The following is a 16,845-nucleotide window of genomic DNA, read 5'->3' on the forward strand; positions in this document are numbered from 1 at the left end:
ACATAGTATATCAGAGACAACACGGGGATCTGCAGAGGGAAAGAAGGAGCACTGAGGAATGAAATGTATGGGAGAGGCAGAACGCGGGAGTGAGAGCGAAGGGAAAGAAGGAGCACTGAGGAATGAAATGTACGGGAGAGGCAGAACGCGGGAGTGAGAGCGAAGGGAAAGAAGGAGCAGTGAGGAATGAAATGTACGGGAGAGGCAGAACGCGGGAGTGAGAGCGAAGGGAAAGAAGGAGCACTAAGGAATGAAATGTACGGGAGATGCAGAACACGGGAGTGAGAGCGAAGGGAAAGAAGGAGCAATGAGGAATGAAATGTACGGGAGATGCAGAACACGGGAGTGAGAGCGAAGGGAAAGAAGGAGCAATGAGGAATGAAATGTACGGGAGATGCAGAACACGGGAGTGAGAGCGAAGGGAAAGAAGGAGCAATGAGGAATGAAATGTACGGGAGATGCAGAACACGGGAGTGAGAGCGAAGGGTAAGAAGGAGCAATGAGGAATGAAATGTACGGGATAGGCAGAACGCGGGAGTGAGAGCGAAGGGAAAGAAGGAGCACTGAGGAATGAAATGTACGGGAGAAGCAGAACGCGGTAGTGAGAGCGAAGGGAAAGAAGGAGCAATGAGGAATGAAATGTACGGGAGAGGCAGAACGCGGGAGTGAGAGCGAAGGGAAAGAAGGAGCAATGAGGAATGAAATGTACGGGAGAGGCAGAACGCGGGAGTGAGTGCGAAGGGAAAGAAGGAGCAATGAGGAATGAAATGTACGGGAGAGGCAGAACGCGGGAGTGAGAGCGAAGGGAAAGAAGGAGCAATGAGGAATGAAATGTTCGGGATAGGCAGAACGCGAGAGTGAGAGCGAAGGGAAAGAAGGAGAAATGAGGAATGAAATGTACGGGAGAGGCAGAACGCGGGAGTGAGAGCGAAGGGAAAGAAGGAGCAATGAGGAATGAAATGTACGGGAGAGGAAGAACGCGGGAGTGAGAGCGAAGGGAAAGAAGGAGCAATGAGGAATGAAATGTACGGGAGAGGCAGAACGCGGGAGTGAGAGCGAAGGGAAAGAAGGAGAAATGAGGAATGAAATGTACGGGAGAGGCAGAATGCGGGAGTGAGAGCGAAGGGTAAGAAGGAGCATTGAGGAATGAAATGTATGGGAGAGGCAGAACGCGGGAGTGAGAGCGAAGGGTAAGAAGGAGCAATGAGGAATGAAATGTACGGGAGAGGCAGAACGCGGGAGTGAGAGCGAAGGGAAAGAAGGAGCAATGAGGAATGAAATGTTCGGGAGAGGCAGAACGCGGGAGTGAGAGCGAAGGGAAAGAAGGAGCAATGAGGAATGAAATGTACGGGAGAAGCAGAACGCGGGAGTGAGAGCAAAGGGAAAGAAGGAGCAATGAGGAATGAAATATACGGTAGAGGCAAAATGCGGGAGTGAGAGCGAAGGGAAAGAAGGAGCATTGAGGAATGAAATGTACGGGAGAGGCAGAACGCGGGAGAGAGAGCGAAGGGAAAGAAGGAGCACTGAGGAATGAAATGTATGGGAGAGGCAGAATGCGGGAGTGAGACCGAAGGGAAAGAAGGAGCAATGAGGAATGAAATGTTCGGGATAGGCAGAACGCGAGAGTGAGAGCGAAGGGAAAGAAGGAAATCTGCATTAATTTAGAGAAGAGAGGTAGGGACAGCTACAGAGCCAGGGGGCTGGTTGCCTTACAGAGAGGAACGGGGGCTCTAAAATAACACTGTTCTTTACCCAGACTCAGCGACACAGCCTGGCACCCTGTGTAAGCATATCGGACAGGTGTGCCCTCTCCTGTGGTGGTTGGGGGCACTTTCTCTAGAAGCCCATCCAGGGTATTTGGTACAAAAAGCCGCAGATGTTATCATCTGAATCCTAATCATAAATCCTGGCCCATCTGGGCAATAGCCATACACAAGGTTTCTCTTTCCATGGGGCTAATTAATACCACGTTCAGTGAAGCCTCCGCCCGCTAGAGTTAGATCCCGCCTTGCGAATTCATGTGATCGCTGCAGCCCATCGTTCCAATCCCACGCCTCCCGCCCGCACTGCCAGCTGCTAACAACCAATCTGCCGCGTCCGCTCGCACCAAGCAGCTGCACATGTGCGTAACAGTTTATACGTATGGGCAGTCGCTCACCATCGCTCCCCAGCACAAACATGCAGTGGAGCGAATAGACCTGAATATGATCCTTAGTCAGCAGCTCCGATATATACAGGTATATACGGCCTGGTGCTGACGTCACACCCTCCCCTAATACAGGTATATACGGCATGGTGCTGACGTCACACCCTCCCCTAATACAGGTATATACGGCCTGGTGCTGACGTCACACCCTCCCCTAATACAGGTATATACGGCCTGGTAAAAATCAACAGGGTTTTTTTGAGCGCTAGGGGCAAGTATGCTGTGTTCTGTACAGAATGCTGCCCTCTGGTAGAGGGTTGCCGCCCTCTGGTAGGAAAGCTTTACAGAAAGAAGAACCAATGGGCGCCTTCTGTACACTAAAACAATTTAATAAACAATACACACAACACAAATCACAAAAGCATAAAACAATAACTGTGCATGCATGCAAAAATTATTAAAAAGCCATTTCAATGCGATTGCATAGTAGTAAAATATGTCACAAATAGTTACCAAGTCCTGATTGGATGGTGTGGTTGCTGAGGTTGCACCGATGTTACAGTCCCGCAGTTGGCATGGATTTTTTCCAAAGGCACGATTGTAATGTGGGCAATGGTGAATAGAATCCCAGATTAGGTCAAATAGGGGCAAGCAGACCTCTTGCTCACTACCCTGTGCGGGATGACCAATATTGGTTGGTGGCGTTGAGCTTTTAATGCTGGGTGGCACTGTCTCCCACGAGCTGGATAGGTACGTCAGGTAAGTTACTTTGCGGTGTCCGGTGTTATGCAGCCACCGCTCCGGCCAGCACGCCGATTGCAGGTTAGAGTACACCGGCTCCTGCGCTTGTCCCTCCTTGTTGGGGTGCGCGTGTACTCGGCTCTCGTATATGGTAGTGGTGACACAGTCCTCCGTGCGTGCGGCGGCTGTGGGGAGATGCGCCGTGTCAGCTGGGGATATCTGCAGCAGGGATCGGATTCCCGGGGGAAAGATGCAACCAAATAGCCGGTTGATGTTGCCGGTCAAGTGCCGCTGGTGTGCCCCTCAGATCCTATGTTAACAGACACTCGAAAAATGGCTGCCCCCATACAGCATTATGGGGGCAGCCATTTTCCGTGTGTCTCTTATTATATTAGCACTGCAGCCGGAGCCAGGGACCGCCCGTCACCCGACACAGATCTGCGTGTCGGGTTAGAGGCAGCGGCGCCGGCGGCAATGGGGTAAGGAGGGGGAGGGCAGGAGTCGGGAGCCGGGACCAGGTGGTAACTATAGTCCCGCAGACCCCCCAGGCGCCCACACCTGCCTAGTGCCTCCCCGCCACCGCGGGGGCTGCGGAACTATAGTTACGCCACTGACGGCACGCCTGTGTTTTTCTTAGCACTCCCACTAGACGGCCGGTTACCACCCCCATACACCTGCTTCCTGTCAATCAGCTTGCGGATGGAGTGCGAATAGAAAAAGTAGCATTATTTTATTGCAGGATGGCCTAGCGCAGGTGTACTACAGGCTATACGCATGTGCAATTTATCGATAATCAGCTGCTGTCGGAATGCGTAGCCGGGCAATCAAGACTGAATTACCCCCCATGTGTGAGAAGAATGTACTGACCTGCTAACCAGAACAGCAGGTCATCCCAGCACCATACCTACCAACATGACCCTGAGGTCATGGGTTCCATCCCCACCATGGCCCTAACTGTGCGGAGTTTGTATATTCTCCCCGTAGTTGCGTGGGTTTCCTCCGGGTACTCCGGTTTCCTCCCACAGTCCAAAAATATACTGGTAGGCTAATTGGCTCCCAACAAAAGATAGTCTGCCCTGGAAATTAGGCTATTCATGGTGAAATCTAAGACCTGTGCAGGTGCCAGCTGAATCAAGGTATAGTAAGGCACCAACCTTAGGTATTGTAGTTATGGTGTCTTTCTCTCTCTCTCTGCAAACCAGCAACTTGCTCCCTGGACCATGAGCTGACTTTCTATCCAGGCTGACAGGACTCTATCACACCCGGGCAGGTGGTAGCACTAATTACCTTCTCTGGGACTAAAACAGATCATTTACTTGCGGATTTTCTATTCCTTGGCCATATAAACCTGCCCCCAACACAATTTCACTGATCCCATCACACCTATTACTTCTCCAATGTTCCCATAAATCAGGCATTCGGGTCAAAAGGTTGCCAGGGTTCAAAGGTCAGCATGTCAAAGGTTGACCTGGGAAAGGTCAACAGGGTCAAAAGGTCGACATAGAAAAAGGCAGTGACAGGAAAAGATTTTTATGGGTGTCAACATGGTCCCCCAATTAGTGTAACGCGTACCGCCGCATGGTCTCGTCGCTCGCCGTCCTTCGGGCTCGGCACACTATTATATTGTCCCTCTATGCCGACATGGATGCGGAAGTAAGAACAAGGCATACATACATGTTCCCACTCTCCATACATGTTCCCACTCTCCATACATGTACAGTATGTTAGGTTCAAAATGGCCACAAAAAAGGTTCAAAATGGCCGCCAAAATCAAGTATTCTTTTCTGAAGTTATTTTTCTGCATGTTACGGAAATGAGTCATGGAATATAATGAAGCACAGTAGGTGCTGTAATGAAAATGACGATAACATTGATTAATTGCCAAAGCATATTAAAATGTGACGCATTGATTGATTAGAATAATGGAAATGGCTTTAATTCATTAGTCTCGGTGAAGGAGCTGACACGGAGCGTTACGATGGGAATCAGAAACGTAAGAAATTAATTCATCAACAGTGGGATCGGCTGATTAATCGCCAAGAAGAACATATTACGTTTCCAGGACAGCCAATCGCTGAGAGCCTGTCATGTATTGATCTCATTATTCCACTTAATACATTGTGTCAGTAGATGGACCCTTTCCATCATTCATGGTCTGGGTGCTGAAGACATGTCCCATGATGTGTAGCAATGCAGTGTCCACGTCCGGAAGCAGAGGAAGACCCAGCAACAGTCGGAGCATTGGGTGAACCAGCTCAACCTTCTGTATTGGTGAGGGCCAGTGAGGGCTGTTTTCAGACATGGACGGTGGGTGGTGGATGTTTCTGTCCCGCTCAAAGTTCCGTCTGCACCCAACAGATCATTGTCTTGGGCCCGCGAATGTTTATTTAAAGCCTGTGCAGTCCATGGTGCCTGATTCGGTTACATTGCCACGAGCAGTAATGTGGGTGCCATCTTTTTTTTGCACTGCCAATTAGTATAGTCAAAGGATTTGTTACATTTGGGTAGATTTTAAACAAGACCCCCTTCCCCCGGACTAGCGTATCAGTGCGGTGATCATCTGTTGTCCTCTGTACTCTTAAACATGAGGCCCTATAGATAAAGCTTGGGACGTGATGCCAATCCACCCTCCTAGTGCCCCCCAACTGCTCTGCTACGGATGTCTCATGTGTGCAATAGGAAAGTCACTGGGAATAGTAGACTGTGGAGTAGATGGGAGGGGCCCAGATATAGGCTGCACACAGGCCCCTCCTCTCAATGCACCCTTAGCTGGGATTGCAACTGTGTGTGTCTGCAAGTGCTGCAACCAGCAGCCTGAGGGCCGATGTGAGCCGTCTCAGCACCCTAGGCAAATCTTCAGAATCGCCATTGCCACTGCCCCCCCACAGTCACGGGAGATACTTCTCTCCCCTGCCCCCCTCCTTCACCTCAACATAGCCGGGGACTTCCACCATCACCCCGCCCCCCCCCCCCTCCCCCCTGAAGCTGCCTAGTGGTGGCGCCGTCCCTGCTTGTACCAGACCCGTACTAGGTACCGGCTCTTCACCAGAGTGTGATCTAAAACGTACTGGATTAAGGGGCCTATGTGCTAAGCCCTGTAAAGAGATAAAGTGGGCAGGCATAAAGTACCAGTCATTCAGCTCCCAACTGCCATTTTACATACTGTGGGGTCTATTTAGAGAAAAAGTACATCACATTCAGCTCCTATCTTTTTAAATACAATGAGTAAAATGACAGTTAGGAGCTGATTTACAGTACTTTATCTCTCTCCAAGTACATAGACCCCTAATTCAGCAATGACTTCTGCATTGCGCCCCAGCAGACGGAGTATATTGTTGGGTATACATCATTAGGTCTACAAGAGAATAGTCAACAAGCATTGGGTCGACACCATTAGGTCGACATGCAGCAAGGTCAACATAGGTCTAGGTCAATATGGGTCTAGGTCTACAGGTCATTAGGTCAACACAAGTATTAGTCGACATGGGCAAGGTCGACAGTCAAAAGGTCAACATGGTGTTTTTCACAGTTTTTTACGCGAATTTCGACACAGTCGACATGGACACTGAAACGTAGCACCACGTCCCCTCACATCGCTGCATATTGACCTAATGGTGTTGACCCGATGCTTGTCGACCTAATGATCGTATTCCATGTTATTGTGGGGCTAACCCTAGGGGAGAGATAAACCAGCAGCAAATCAGCTCCAAACTGTCATTTTCCACATCCTGACAGGAGCTGATTGGCTGGCAGGTACTTTATCTCTCTCTTCTTTATTTCTCCCCATCTGCCTCTATCTCTCTTCCTCTCTATCACTCTCTCTCCCTCCCTCTCTGTCTCTTTCTCTCTGCCGCTCCCTCTTTCTCCCGCTGACCTAAGTCTCTCTCACTCTGGGCCTTATTCTGATCGGTGCGGATATTCCCGAATTCTTTCGGTGCGGGCCGCACGCATCGCTGTGCGGCAGCGTGCGGCCATCGTCCGTAGAAACGCCCACGTGTCCTCCGCATTCGGACGGACTCACTCTGTAAGAACAGGGCGTGTGTACGGACGACATATAAACCATGCGTGTGCGGGGGAAACACTCAGATTCTACACGGTCTGTCCGCGTATGCACGGCCTTCCCGCGTCAGAACGGACGCGAACCGGCCACTACGCACAGATGCGGTGTACATCCGCATACAACAAGACTACTGTTATCAGAGTTCCCACATAGATCACATGACACACTTATGCAATTAGCAAACCACTTTGAGAACAGATTGTTGCTCCTGGTCATCTGTTATTTAGCTAATTGATCCTTAAACACTTACAAGCACTATACATTAACCCTAACATTCCCTATGGGGATAAAAATGTCATCTACCCTTTTGCTGTGTACATATGTAAACATGCACATGTTTGTGTGTTAAATGCTTTTTATACTTTGAATGTTAAAGACTAAAATACCACACAGACAACTTCTTAAACAAGTGCAAAATTTTATTTGAACAAAAACAAAAAATGGACCGCCATCACTCGTCCAACAGCAGGACACAGAGGTCCTCCACATGAGCCGTCATCCGCCTCAGGTCCTCTCGTAGGCTCATGAGAGCCCCTCTGACTCCCTGGGGTGGCTCCTGATAATCTGTGTGCATGAGAAAGGGGGTACAACATTATTTATGCTACTCACGTACACCTTGTACAGTCAATCCTAAGTACCTACACCACAGGTCTTCAACCTGTGGCCCTCCAGATGTTGTGGAACTACATGTCCCAGCATGCCCTGAGGTTTTTTTGCATGCTCTTATAGGAAAAAATGTGGCAATGCATGTTGGAACATGTAGTTTCACAACATCTGGAGGGCCAAAGGTTGAAGATCCATGACCTACACACCATGCAAAATCATACATACAAAAAAAACCTTATCCACTCTTGTATGTTATGTCATGAAATATATGATCATGATGCTGCCACCACACCCACACACTTGTGTGACATATACATTTCACAATCTCTATATCAGAAACACAACCACACTTGAGGATCACTCACACTTGTCCTGGCCAAAGACTCCTCACTCAACTCAAAACATACACCCGCTACAACATGCCACATTGACCCATACATATATACCTGCATGTTACTGCTTAATAGCTAAACTGCATGATAGCTAGATAGATAGCTAGATAGAATAGATAGAATAGATAGAATAGATACCACAGGAAAATGCTCGGCTACTTCCTCTGCCCATTACTTCATGATTCCTTGTCACATTTGACACATAGGTGAAAGGGCAGAACTAATCCGCTTCCATCCAACTATCAATTTCTAAGCTCAATCCATCATACATAATACCTTACAAAAATACATGACAACAACACAGGCACACTGTCTAGAGGGGGGCCCATGCAAACTGTCCACATGGGACTCCAGTATAAATCAGGCCTGCCCATATTCCATAGAAGTGTTTTTGTTGCTTCTATACAAAGAGCATCCATAAATTAACACTCATCACCTACATAAGCATCCAGATTGCACGTTAGCAGCATGGGCCTATAACACCAAAGTGTGTCTGTTGTTTTCCATTTTTTGGGACTACTCTTTACTATATTATAGGAAAATTGAATCAGCTGTGCGACATAACAACCTGTACCTAACTCACTAATGAAGCATTATGTCTACTTACCCCTGGCAGGCAGCTCGACCAGGTCGTCCTCCTCCACATTGGGAGGTGGTGGAACATCCTCCAGGGGTAGGGGCACCTCCTCCTCCTCCACTTCCACCTCCTGCCCGACCTCCTGTGCCTCCTCTGTGTCCTCCTCTGTGACATAGCTCAGGTCCTGTGACGCGTCGTCAATGGCCCCCGCTTGTCTGGCCTCCTCAATGGCCATCTCCTCATTGGCCACCTCCTCTGTGGCCTCCGCACTGGCCACCTCCTGGGCCTCCTGATGGGCCTGTCTTGCTCTCTCCCGTGCTGTGGGTTAAACATACAAAATGTGTGAGTGTCATTTCACATAGAAATAAGTCTAACAAGTACATCTCATAACCACAATATATATGTGTTATATATCACACATATAGTATATGGCTTTTCTATGTCATAAACTCCCAATTGACATCATGTAATATTAATATTTAATAATGTTAAAATGCAAACACTCAATGGGCTAGATGCACTAGGCTTCAAAAGTGATACAATGTAGAGTGATAAACACGCAGCCAATCAGCTCCTTCCTGTCATGTCACAGACTGTAGTTGTAAAAGGCCAGGTAGGAGCTGATTGGCTGCCTGTTTGTTACTCTCCATTTTAAAAATTGTGAACCAGACCGAATCCTGCCCTCTGTCAATTATATGTATTTGCCCAAAATACTTACAGCGTTGCAGACGCCGCCTCAGAGCCTGCAGACGCTCCGGCTCCCGCCTCCGCAGGTCGGACCATCGCCTCTCCAGTTGGGCGATGGTCCTCCGCACATGTGTGCGGGCGAATATGCGGCGCCGGGCCGCAACATATGCCCGGCGCTTGTCCCTATTAGTTATGAAGGGGCCTGCCTGCCCCAGTCTCCTCTCCATCACTCCTACCAGCGCCAGTAGCTCCGCAGTGGAGAAGGGTTCTGCACGCTGGTAGGCAGCCATTTTAGGAGTGGCACTAATCAAACTATCATGTGCTGTCATTGGTTGGTTAGAGTGATATTTGGTATTAACTTTATTGTTCATTTTTACACTAACAGCGTGTATGCGCCCGAACATACAGCTAACCCATTGCATCGCACCCCCATCCTAAACACACAATCTAAACTAAGATGTAAACACATTATATATAATCTATAACATTCCCCAAACATGGGTATAAGCACCAGGTGAAATAGTCTGCATCACTAGACACTAACACCTAACTCAACAAGGTAGTAAACAGGTATTTTATAATGAAAGCTATGCCACAGAAACATAGCAAATAGTGGCAGACCTTTTCCAAAAATTTGCCCATGCTGCCATTTGTACACTTACCTTCTACTGGCCCCTAATACAGAGGTGGAATGAAAAGTAGCTAGCATACAGCCTGAATTTGGAGTGCTTTCACATGTGATTTGGATGCTAGCACTGATTACTTGTGGCTAAGTGGTGGACTGGATTGACATATGGAATGGGTAGTGCCAGTTGTACTACATAGCAAACAAGTGCAGAGTACAGAAGTACATTCAAATATACATGTCATGTCTGACCTCAGTTGTATTTGGTCATTGGTGTTGGAATCTGCATTTAGCAAATAAATCAGACTTACTGAGTTTGCCAGGTTTTTTGGGAATATTTTTCCACACCAAGGGGCGGCCCGTATGCGCCGCACGGTTGACGCTGGCGTACGGGACGCGGCCGTACGGAACGCAGCTTGCAGCTGATTAACGCCAATTACAGAAATAGTATTTAAAGTGGTCCTAGAAAGGCAAACACTTGTTGCAAACATGGCAGGGTCAGACTCAGAGGAAGAGCAGGTGGTGCAGAATCTGTTGGCCCGCATGGAGGCCAACACCACCTATGTACCCCTCAACCCAGAGGACCGAGCTGGCCCATCAACAGCAGGCCAATCAGCAGCTGGGCCATCCTCAGCAGAATCATTGGGAACACAGCAGGTGGCTTCCCAACAGAGTAGCCAGCCCAGCACTTCAGGTACAACAACCGGTGGGCGTGGCCGTGGCAGTGGCAGTGCCCGTGCCAGTGCCCGTGGCCGCAGTGGGGCAACACGGGAACCCACAACAAGAAACATGGCATATGAACCGCGGGAGCTTGACATCCTGGTGACCCGGGCACGTGATTTAATTGAGTGTCCAGCGGTGAAGTTGACACACACAAGGAGATGGAAGATCTGGGAGGAGATAACGGCGGAGATTAATGCAGTGGCTCCACAAGTTCGACAGGCAGAGCATGTTAAGAAGAGGCAAGTACATGTGTGTTACATTAGAGTAGTACAAGTCCAGTAATGTTTACATTCAATATTAGATCTAGTTGGGCAATGGGTGTTCACGTTGCTTGGACGCACAGACATGTAGGCCATGACATTGAATTGATAGTTATTGGAGGGTGACTGTTTTTGTATCTTCTTAGGATTGGTTTGAAAAAAGAATATAATGTAAGTTTGGTGTCAGTAGCCACATGTTGTATTATGTTTCAGATTGCAATGGGTGCTACAGCAAACATGAGGAGTTACATGTATTAATATGTACACTTTGATTGCAGGTGGCACGACTTCAAAGGCAACCTCAAGAAGAAATTGACCGACCGGTGGCAACACAGCCAGACCTCTGGGGCTGGCCCCATGCCATCCAAGCTGAAGCTCACCCCCCTGGAAGAGATGGCCCAGTGCTGTATAGCAGTGGAGGAGGTCCGGGGGGTGAGCACTATAGACAGCGAGTCCCCAGCGGAAGTGATGGCTTCTACTCTAGAAGGTAATTATTTGCAAGGCCATAAGTAGATGTTTAACATTTTGCATGGAATGTGTGGTAATTTCAATTTTCTTGTTCAACAGCATCGCCACCGCTTGGTCAAGATTCTCTTGAGGAGGTTGTGGAGTCTGTGCCACCTGGCCCCAGTAGCAGGCCCGTGCAGCAGCCGCCGGGATTGTCTGCGGCTGAATTGTCCATGTGGGGCCGTGTGCTGGATAGTATTGTGCAGCAGGGAGAGTCGGCATTCGAGCGGGTGCGTAGGGCCGAGGAGGTGCTGCAGGGTTTGACCACCAGCCAGCAGAGTATTGCTGAGAGCCTGCAGGCTATGACTGCCAGCCAGCAAGCTATGGCTGGCAGCCAACAAGCTATTGCTGGTAGCCTGCAGGTGCTGGCTGATCAAGCCCTGCGGCAAAACGACCTCCTCCTCCGCCATAATGAACTTATGGTGGAGCTAGTTAACAGCAATAGGGCCCTAATGTCACCCGCTTCGGGTGCATTACCATCCTCATCACTCCCTGCTGCCAGAGGGGGAAGAAGATCCACCCCCTCACCAGCATGCGCTCCACATGAGCCACCATCAGCCTCTGGCCGTGGACGAGGCACAAGAGCTGCTGCACAAGGCAAGGAGCCTGCCAGGGCCAAACGTGCTCGCAAATGAACTTGTGTCCCCATTAATCTCCACCGTTATGTCTTCCCAAATCTTCCATTGAGCTGTGTGTGTCAGCATCCTGTGTCCAAATCCGTGCCCAGGGTCACCACTTTTGCCCGCGGTTCAAATGTCATGTTTGGTTCCTCTGTTGCCCTGTTTCAGTGTGCTGTACTTGAAGTGTTGGTGCTGTACTTTTGTTGTGAAGCCACCTGATGTGTTCCCAATGATTCTGCTGTGGCTATTTATTCTTTATTATTTTATTTGGTCCTGGTATGGTACCATTTGTTTTGTTATGTATTTTCATTTTTTGCCTAAGTTTGTTTAATAAATGTTATTTTGGCCCCACAAATGTCTGTATTAATTTAGACATGCAGAAGTGGCATGTGTATTAGTATTAATATTATTAAGTTGTGTGCATTATTTGCAATGTTAAAGTGTGTGACAAGTGCAGCATGTAATGTTCCCTTTAAGCTGCAATGCTTCCAATTGTAGCAGTGAGAAGCGTGTAATTAACAAGTAATGGGTAAAGTATGTGATTGTATTGGGTTCAGGTGACATTGGTTGAGGTGCGTCCGTCCTGATTAGGCGTTCCGATTGCCTAGCGCATGACCGAGTGGTGTCCGCAAAGCAAGAGTAACCTTTTGGACACCGCACATTTCTTCCCTTTTTGTTCGCGTGCATTCGGCGTGCTGTCCGAATGCACGCCTACCAATATATGTGTACTCCCCCGTGTCCGCCCATGTTTCCGCCCAGTTTAGCCCACTTTGAAACTACGCCCCTGTGTCATTCCGCATGACGCCCATAACACACCCCTATTGGCCGAATGTATGCGGTGCACAGTTCTGTACGGGATTAGTGAGAACAAGTACGGAGACCATGCGTGGCACATGCGCGTCGCGTTCTCCACGCATGCGCAGACGGCTAAAAAACGCCATCCGAAAGAATGCGGAAAAGTCCGCACCGATCAGAATAAGGGCCTCTGTCTCTCTCTCTTCCTCTGTATCTCTCCCTCCTTCCCACATTTCCTCCCATTCTCTCTCTCTCTCTATCCTCCTCTCTCCGCCCGTCTCCGTCGGCTGAACTCACGATAAGCTCCTCATCCCAGCCCCGGGGCTTCGGCTGTCTCCATCCTCTAATAATAATACATGGCCATTGGCAGCAGCACAGGATCGCAGTGGGACTGGAGATTTGGGCTGTTACACCACGATCTTCCCATAATGCAGCAGCTCTGCCCTCTCAGCCCTGTATCATATGCAATAGAGCTGGCAGCTCGCACATAGAAACCTAACGTACTGTACATGCAAGATAACAGCGGCTGCAGGAGGGTCGGATACATGATACGGATGCTTATACGGAACCAGGTTGTAGCACGTTCTCTTCCAGACGGATTGTGCAGGGTCTGACGGATGGGATATGGTGTATTACATCAGTCTAGGTCTACAGTCAAGAGGTTGCCGCTGACATGGTAAAAAGGTCGGCATTCAACATGTCAACATGAGTTTTTCTGTTTCTTTGTCAACATAGGTTGACATGTACACCGCGTCCCCTCGTATGGCTCGCTGTGCCCGCCATGCTTCGGGCACAGTGCCTCACTATTAAAAAATATAAAAAACACGTTGACTGTTTTTTTATTTCGACCTCTTGTCGGTCTTTTGACCTTTCCAAACTGGCGCACTGAGTTTAAGACTACGCCACAGTTATTTATTTCCTGCTCACTCAGCACAATATACATGAGTATAAATGTGCAATAAATGCCAAATGCTATTTTACCTTGTGTAAAGTTTACTTCTCTGATGATGCTTTGGTGGAAAATGGATTTTAAAACTTTGAAATTTCCTTAAAGACTAGATAGGAACAAGCGGTTCTTATCCACCATCAAATTACACGTTTCTGTGTTTCTATTCAAAATAAAACCTTCAACCACACCTTACACTAAAGAACATTTGCAGACACTGAGATAAGAAGATTGCAGCTACACAGGCTATGTTCTCTGTGGCAGGGGGACTTCAGCTGTGTACACACGGTGCGATTTGGTCGCTGAGGGATTTTGGCTTAATATCGCTCAGCAGTATATTGCTCAGTGTACTGGCAATATCTCACGGCAGTATATGGCTCAGTGTACTGGCAATATCTCTCAGCAGTATTTGGCTCAGTATACTGGCAATATCTCTCAGCAGTATATGGCTCAGTGTACTGGCAATATCTCTCAGCAGTATATGGCTCAGTGCACTGGCAATATCTCTCGGCAGTATATGGCTCAGTGCACTGGCAATATCTCTCGGCAGTATATGGCTCAGTGTACTGGCAATATCTCTCGGCAGTATATGGCTCAGTGCACTGGCAATATCTCTCAGCAGTATATGGCTCAGTGCACTGGCAATATCTCTCAGCAGTATATGGCTCAGTGTACTGGCAATATCTCTCAGCAGTATATGGCTCAGTGCACTGGCAATATCTCTCAGCAATATATGGCTCAGTGTACTGGCAATATCTCACGGCAGTATATGGCTCAGTGCACTGGCAATATCTCTCGGCAGTATATGGCTCAGTGTACTGGCAATATCTCTCGGCAGTATATGGCTCAGTGTACTGGCAATATCTCTCGGCAGTATATGGCTCAGTGCACTGGCAATATCTCTCGGCAGTATATGGCTCAGTGCACTGGCAATATCTCTCGGCAGTATATGGCTCAGTGCACTGGCAATATCTCTCAGCAGTATATGGCTCAGTGCACTGGCAATATCTCTCAGCAATATATGGCTCAGTGTACTGGCAATATCTCTCAGCAGTATATGGCTCAGTGTACTGGCAATATCTCTCAGCAGTATATGGCTCAGTGTACTGGCAATATCTCTCAGCAATATATGGCTCAGTGTACTAACAATATCTCTCAGCAGTATATGGCTCAGTGTACTGGCAATATCTCTCGGCAATATATCTCTCAGTGTACAGTTTACATCAGCGACCAGCGATTTTGGCTGATAATTGCCAGTTATTCTATCTCATTCTATCTAAAAATCACTGGTCGCTGCTGCACAGGTGTAGTCAGGTGGTGCACAGGTGTAGTCAGGTGCTGCACAGGTGTAGTCAGGTGCTGCACAGGTGTAGTCAGGTACTGCACAGGTGTAGTCAGGTGCTGCACAGGTGTAGTCAGGTGGTGCACAGGTGTAGTCAGGTGCTGTACAGGTGGTGCACAGGTGTAGTCAGGTGCTGCACAGTGCATTGTGCACCAACGACTAGTGATTTTTAACCATAATAGGAGGCAGTGGAGTAACAATAGCACCGCAGCCCCCCGCGGTCGCGGGGAGGTGCTGTGTAAGTGCGTGCGCCAGGGGGCTGCGGGGCTATTGTAATCCCCCCCATCCCCCGCAGCTTTACCTGTATTCGCTACGGTGGTCCCAGCTCCCCTCCTGGCTTCATTCTGATGTTATGGAGACGGGCTATCATAAAATGTCCGCCGCCATATAGCAGAATGTTCTCTGAAACTGTCTGCTGTATGGGGGTGGACATTTTGTGATGGTCCATTTTTCATAGCATCAGAATGAAGCCAGGACCACCGCAGCGAATACAGGTAAATCTGCGGGGGATGGGGGGGCATGGGCGGCCAGGGTGGTGGGGGGGCGGTGCTTTATTATCGGCGGAGGGGGGGGGGGCACCCAAATTATAGTTACACCGCTGATCGGAGGAGCATGCTCCTGCGACCAGCGTCCATGAATGACTGGCAGCGGGAGCACGCTTTATCGCCCACAGCACATGAAATCACTGCCAATATGGTCGCTCAGTGACCATATTACCAGCGATATGTGCTGAAATCGCCCCCATGTGTACACAGCTTAAGAGGTGTCGACAGTAGAGACTGCTGTGTGCAGATAGCAGTCATAACTGCAGCAAATCGCTACCAATTGGTGGCACCCTGGCTGCAGTGAACAATCCAGGAGATATGATTTATGATGCAGGGCACCAGGAGATGCGAACGTCATCCGGGACTGTCCTGCAGGTTCAGGGAAGGTGGGTAAATACAGTATGGAGTAACCTCATTGTAGAATCCCTTCTGGATATAGAATGCATTTAATCCTTATTTTAGGGGTTAGTTTGGCAGCGTCAGACCATTGTTTACATCTCATTGTGAATGACTGTATGCCCGCCGTTGTAACTGGCGCTGCGTCTGCAATGGGTATCTCTAGGCAGTCCGCTCTGCTTCCGCTGATTGCTGCATTTTCTTCAAATCACCCCAAATCATCCCCTCATTGTAATATTGTGAAAGAGAAAGATTAGTTGCAGCTTTTAATACATTCTTACTATAATGCAGCTAAATTTACACATGGAAATGAAAACTCTGTAATCCACAAATCCCGTGTTTATTAAACCTCAAAATTTTCCCGAAAACCTCTATTGCTTCTTGGAAGGCTCCTTGGTGTGTTGTGTTTAGAAGCAGGGGCAGATCTACTGTGAAACTAATGAAGCTTACGCCTCAGGGCCCCTTATCTCAGAGGGGCCCTCAAGCAACGATTTTTTAATGAGTCAATTTTTAACAAAATTGATGGATGTACTGTTCACTTTGGGCGCTGCTCGTGCAGAGAATTGCAGATGCAGCACCTGTGAGCCAGCCTGAACTATCACCAGATCTCCTGAGCTGGCGGACAGGGCCGGCAACAGAAATCTTGGGGCCCTGTACACTGATATCTCTGCCCCCCCCCATTCCAAACTGACCCCTCCCCCACTCCCAGTAATGCTGTGTGGGGCAGGTGTTGGGCATCGGTGGTGTCAGAGGGGGCACCTGAGTCATTGGTGTGCCATGCCACTGGGACCTGACATGTGGAGGTGTCGGCGGTACAGTAGTGAGGGGGGTCTATAATTACTGCAATCATTGGGCCAACGGGGGTGGCAGGCTTTTG

At 48.7% G+C, this 16,845-nt stretch overlaps 1 protein-coding gene across 1 annotated transcript in view; it reads left to right on the top strand.

The window, feature by feature from the left end:
• Positions 1-427: 427 nt before the first annotated feature.
• Positions 428-16,845, top strand: part of DOC2A (double C2 domain alpha) — a 132,999-nt gene continuing 116,581 nt past the window's right edge. The window contains exon 1 of the mRNA XM_083152386.1: positions 428-486. Coding sequence (XP_083008512.1) covers positions 443-486 — 44 coding nt within the window. The 5' untranslated portion in view covers positions 428-442. The remainder of the gene's footprint in view (positions 487-16,845) is intronic.

The sequence above is a fragment of the Crinia signifera genome, chromosome 7 (genome assembly GCF_055691185.1).
Source record: "Crinia signifera chromosome 7, ASM5569118v1, whole genome shotgun sequence".
In the NCBI taxonomy this organism is placed as follows: Eukaryota; Metazoa; Chordata; class Amphibia; order Anura; family Myobatrachidae; genus Crinia; species Crinia signifera.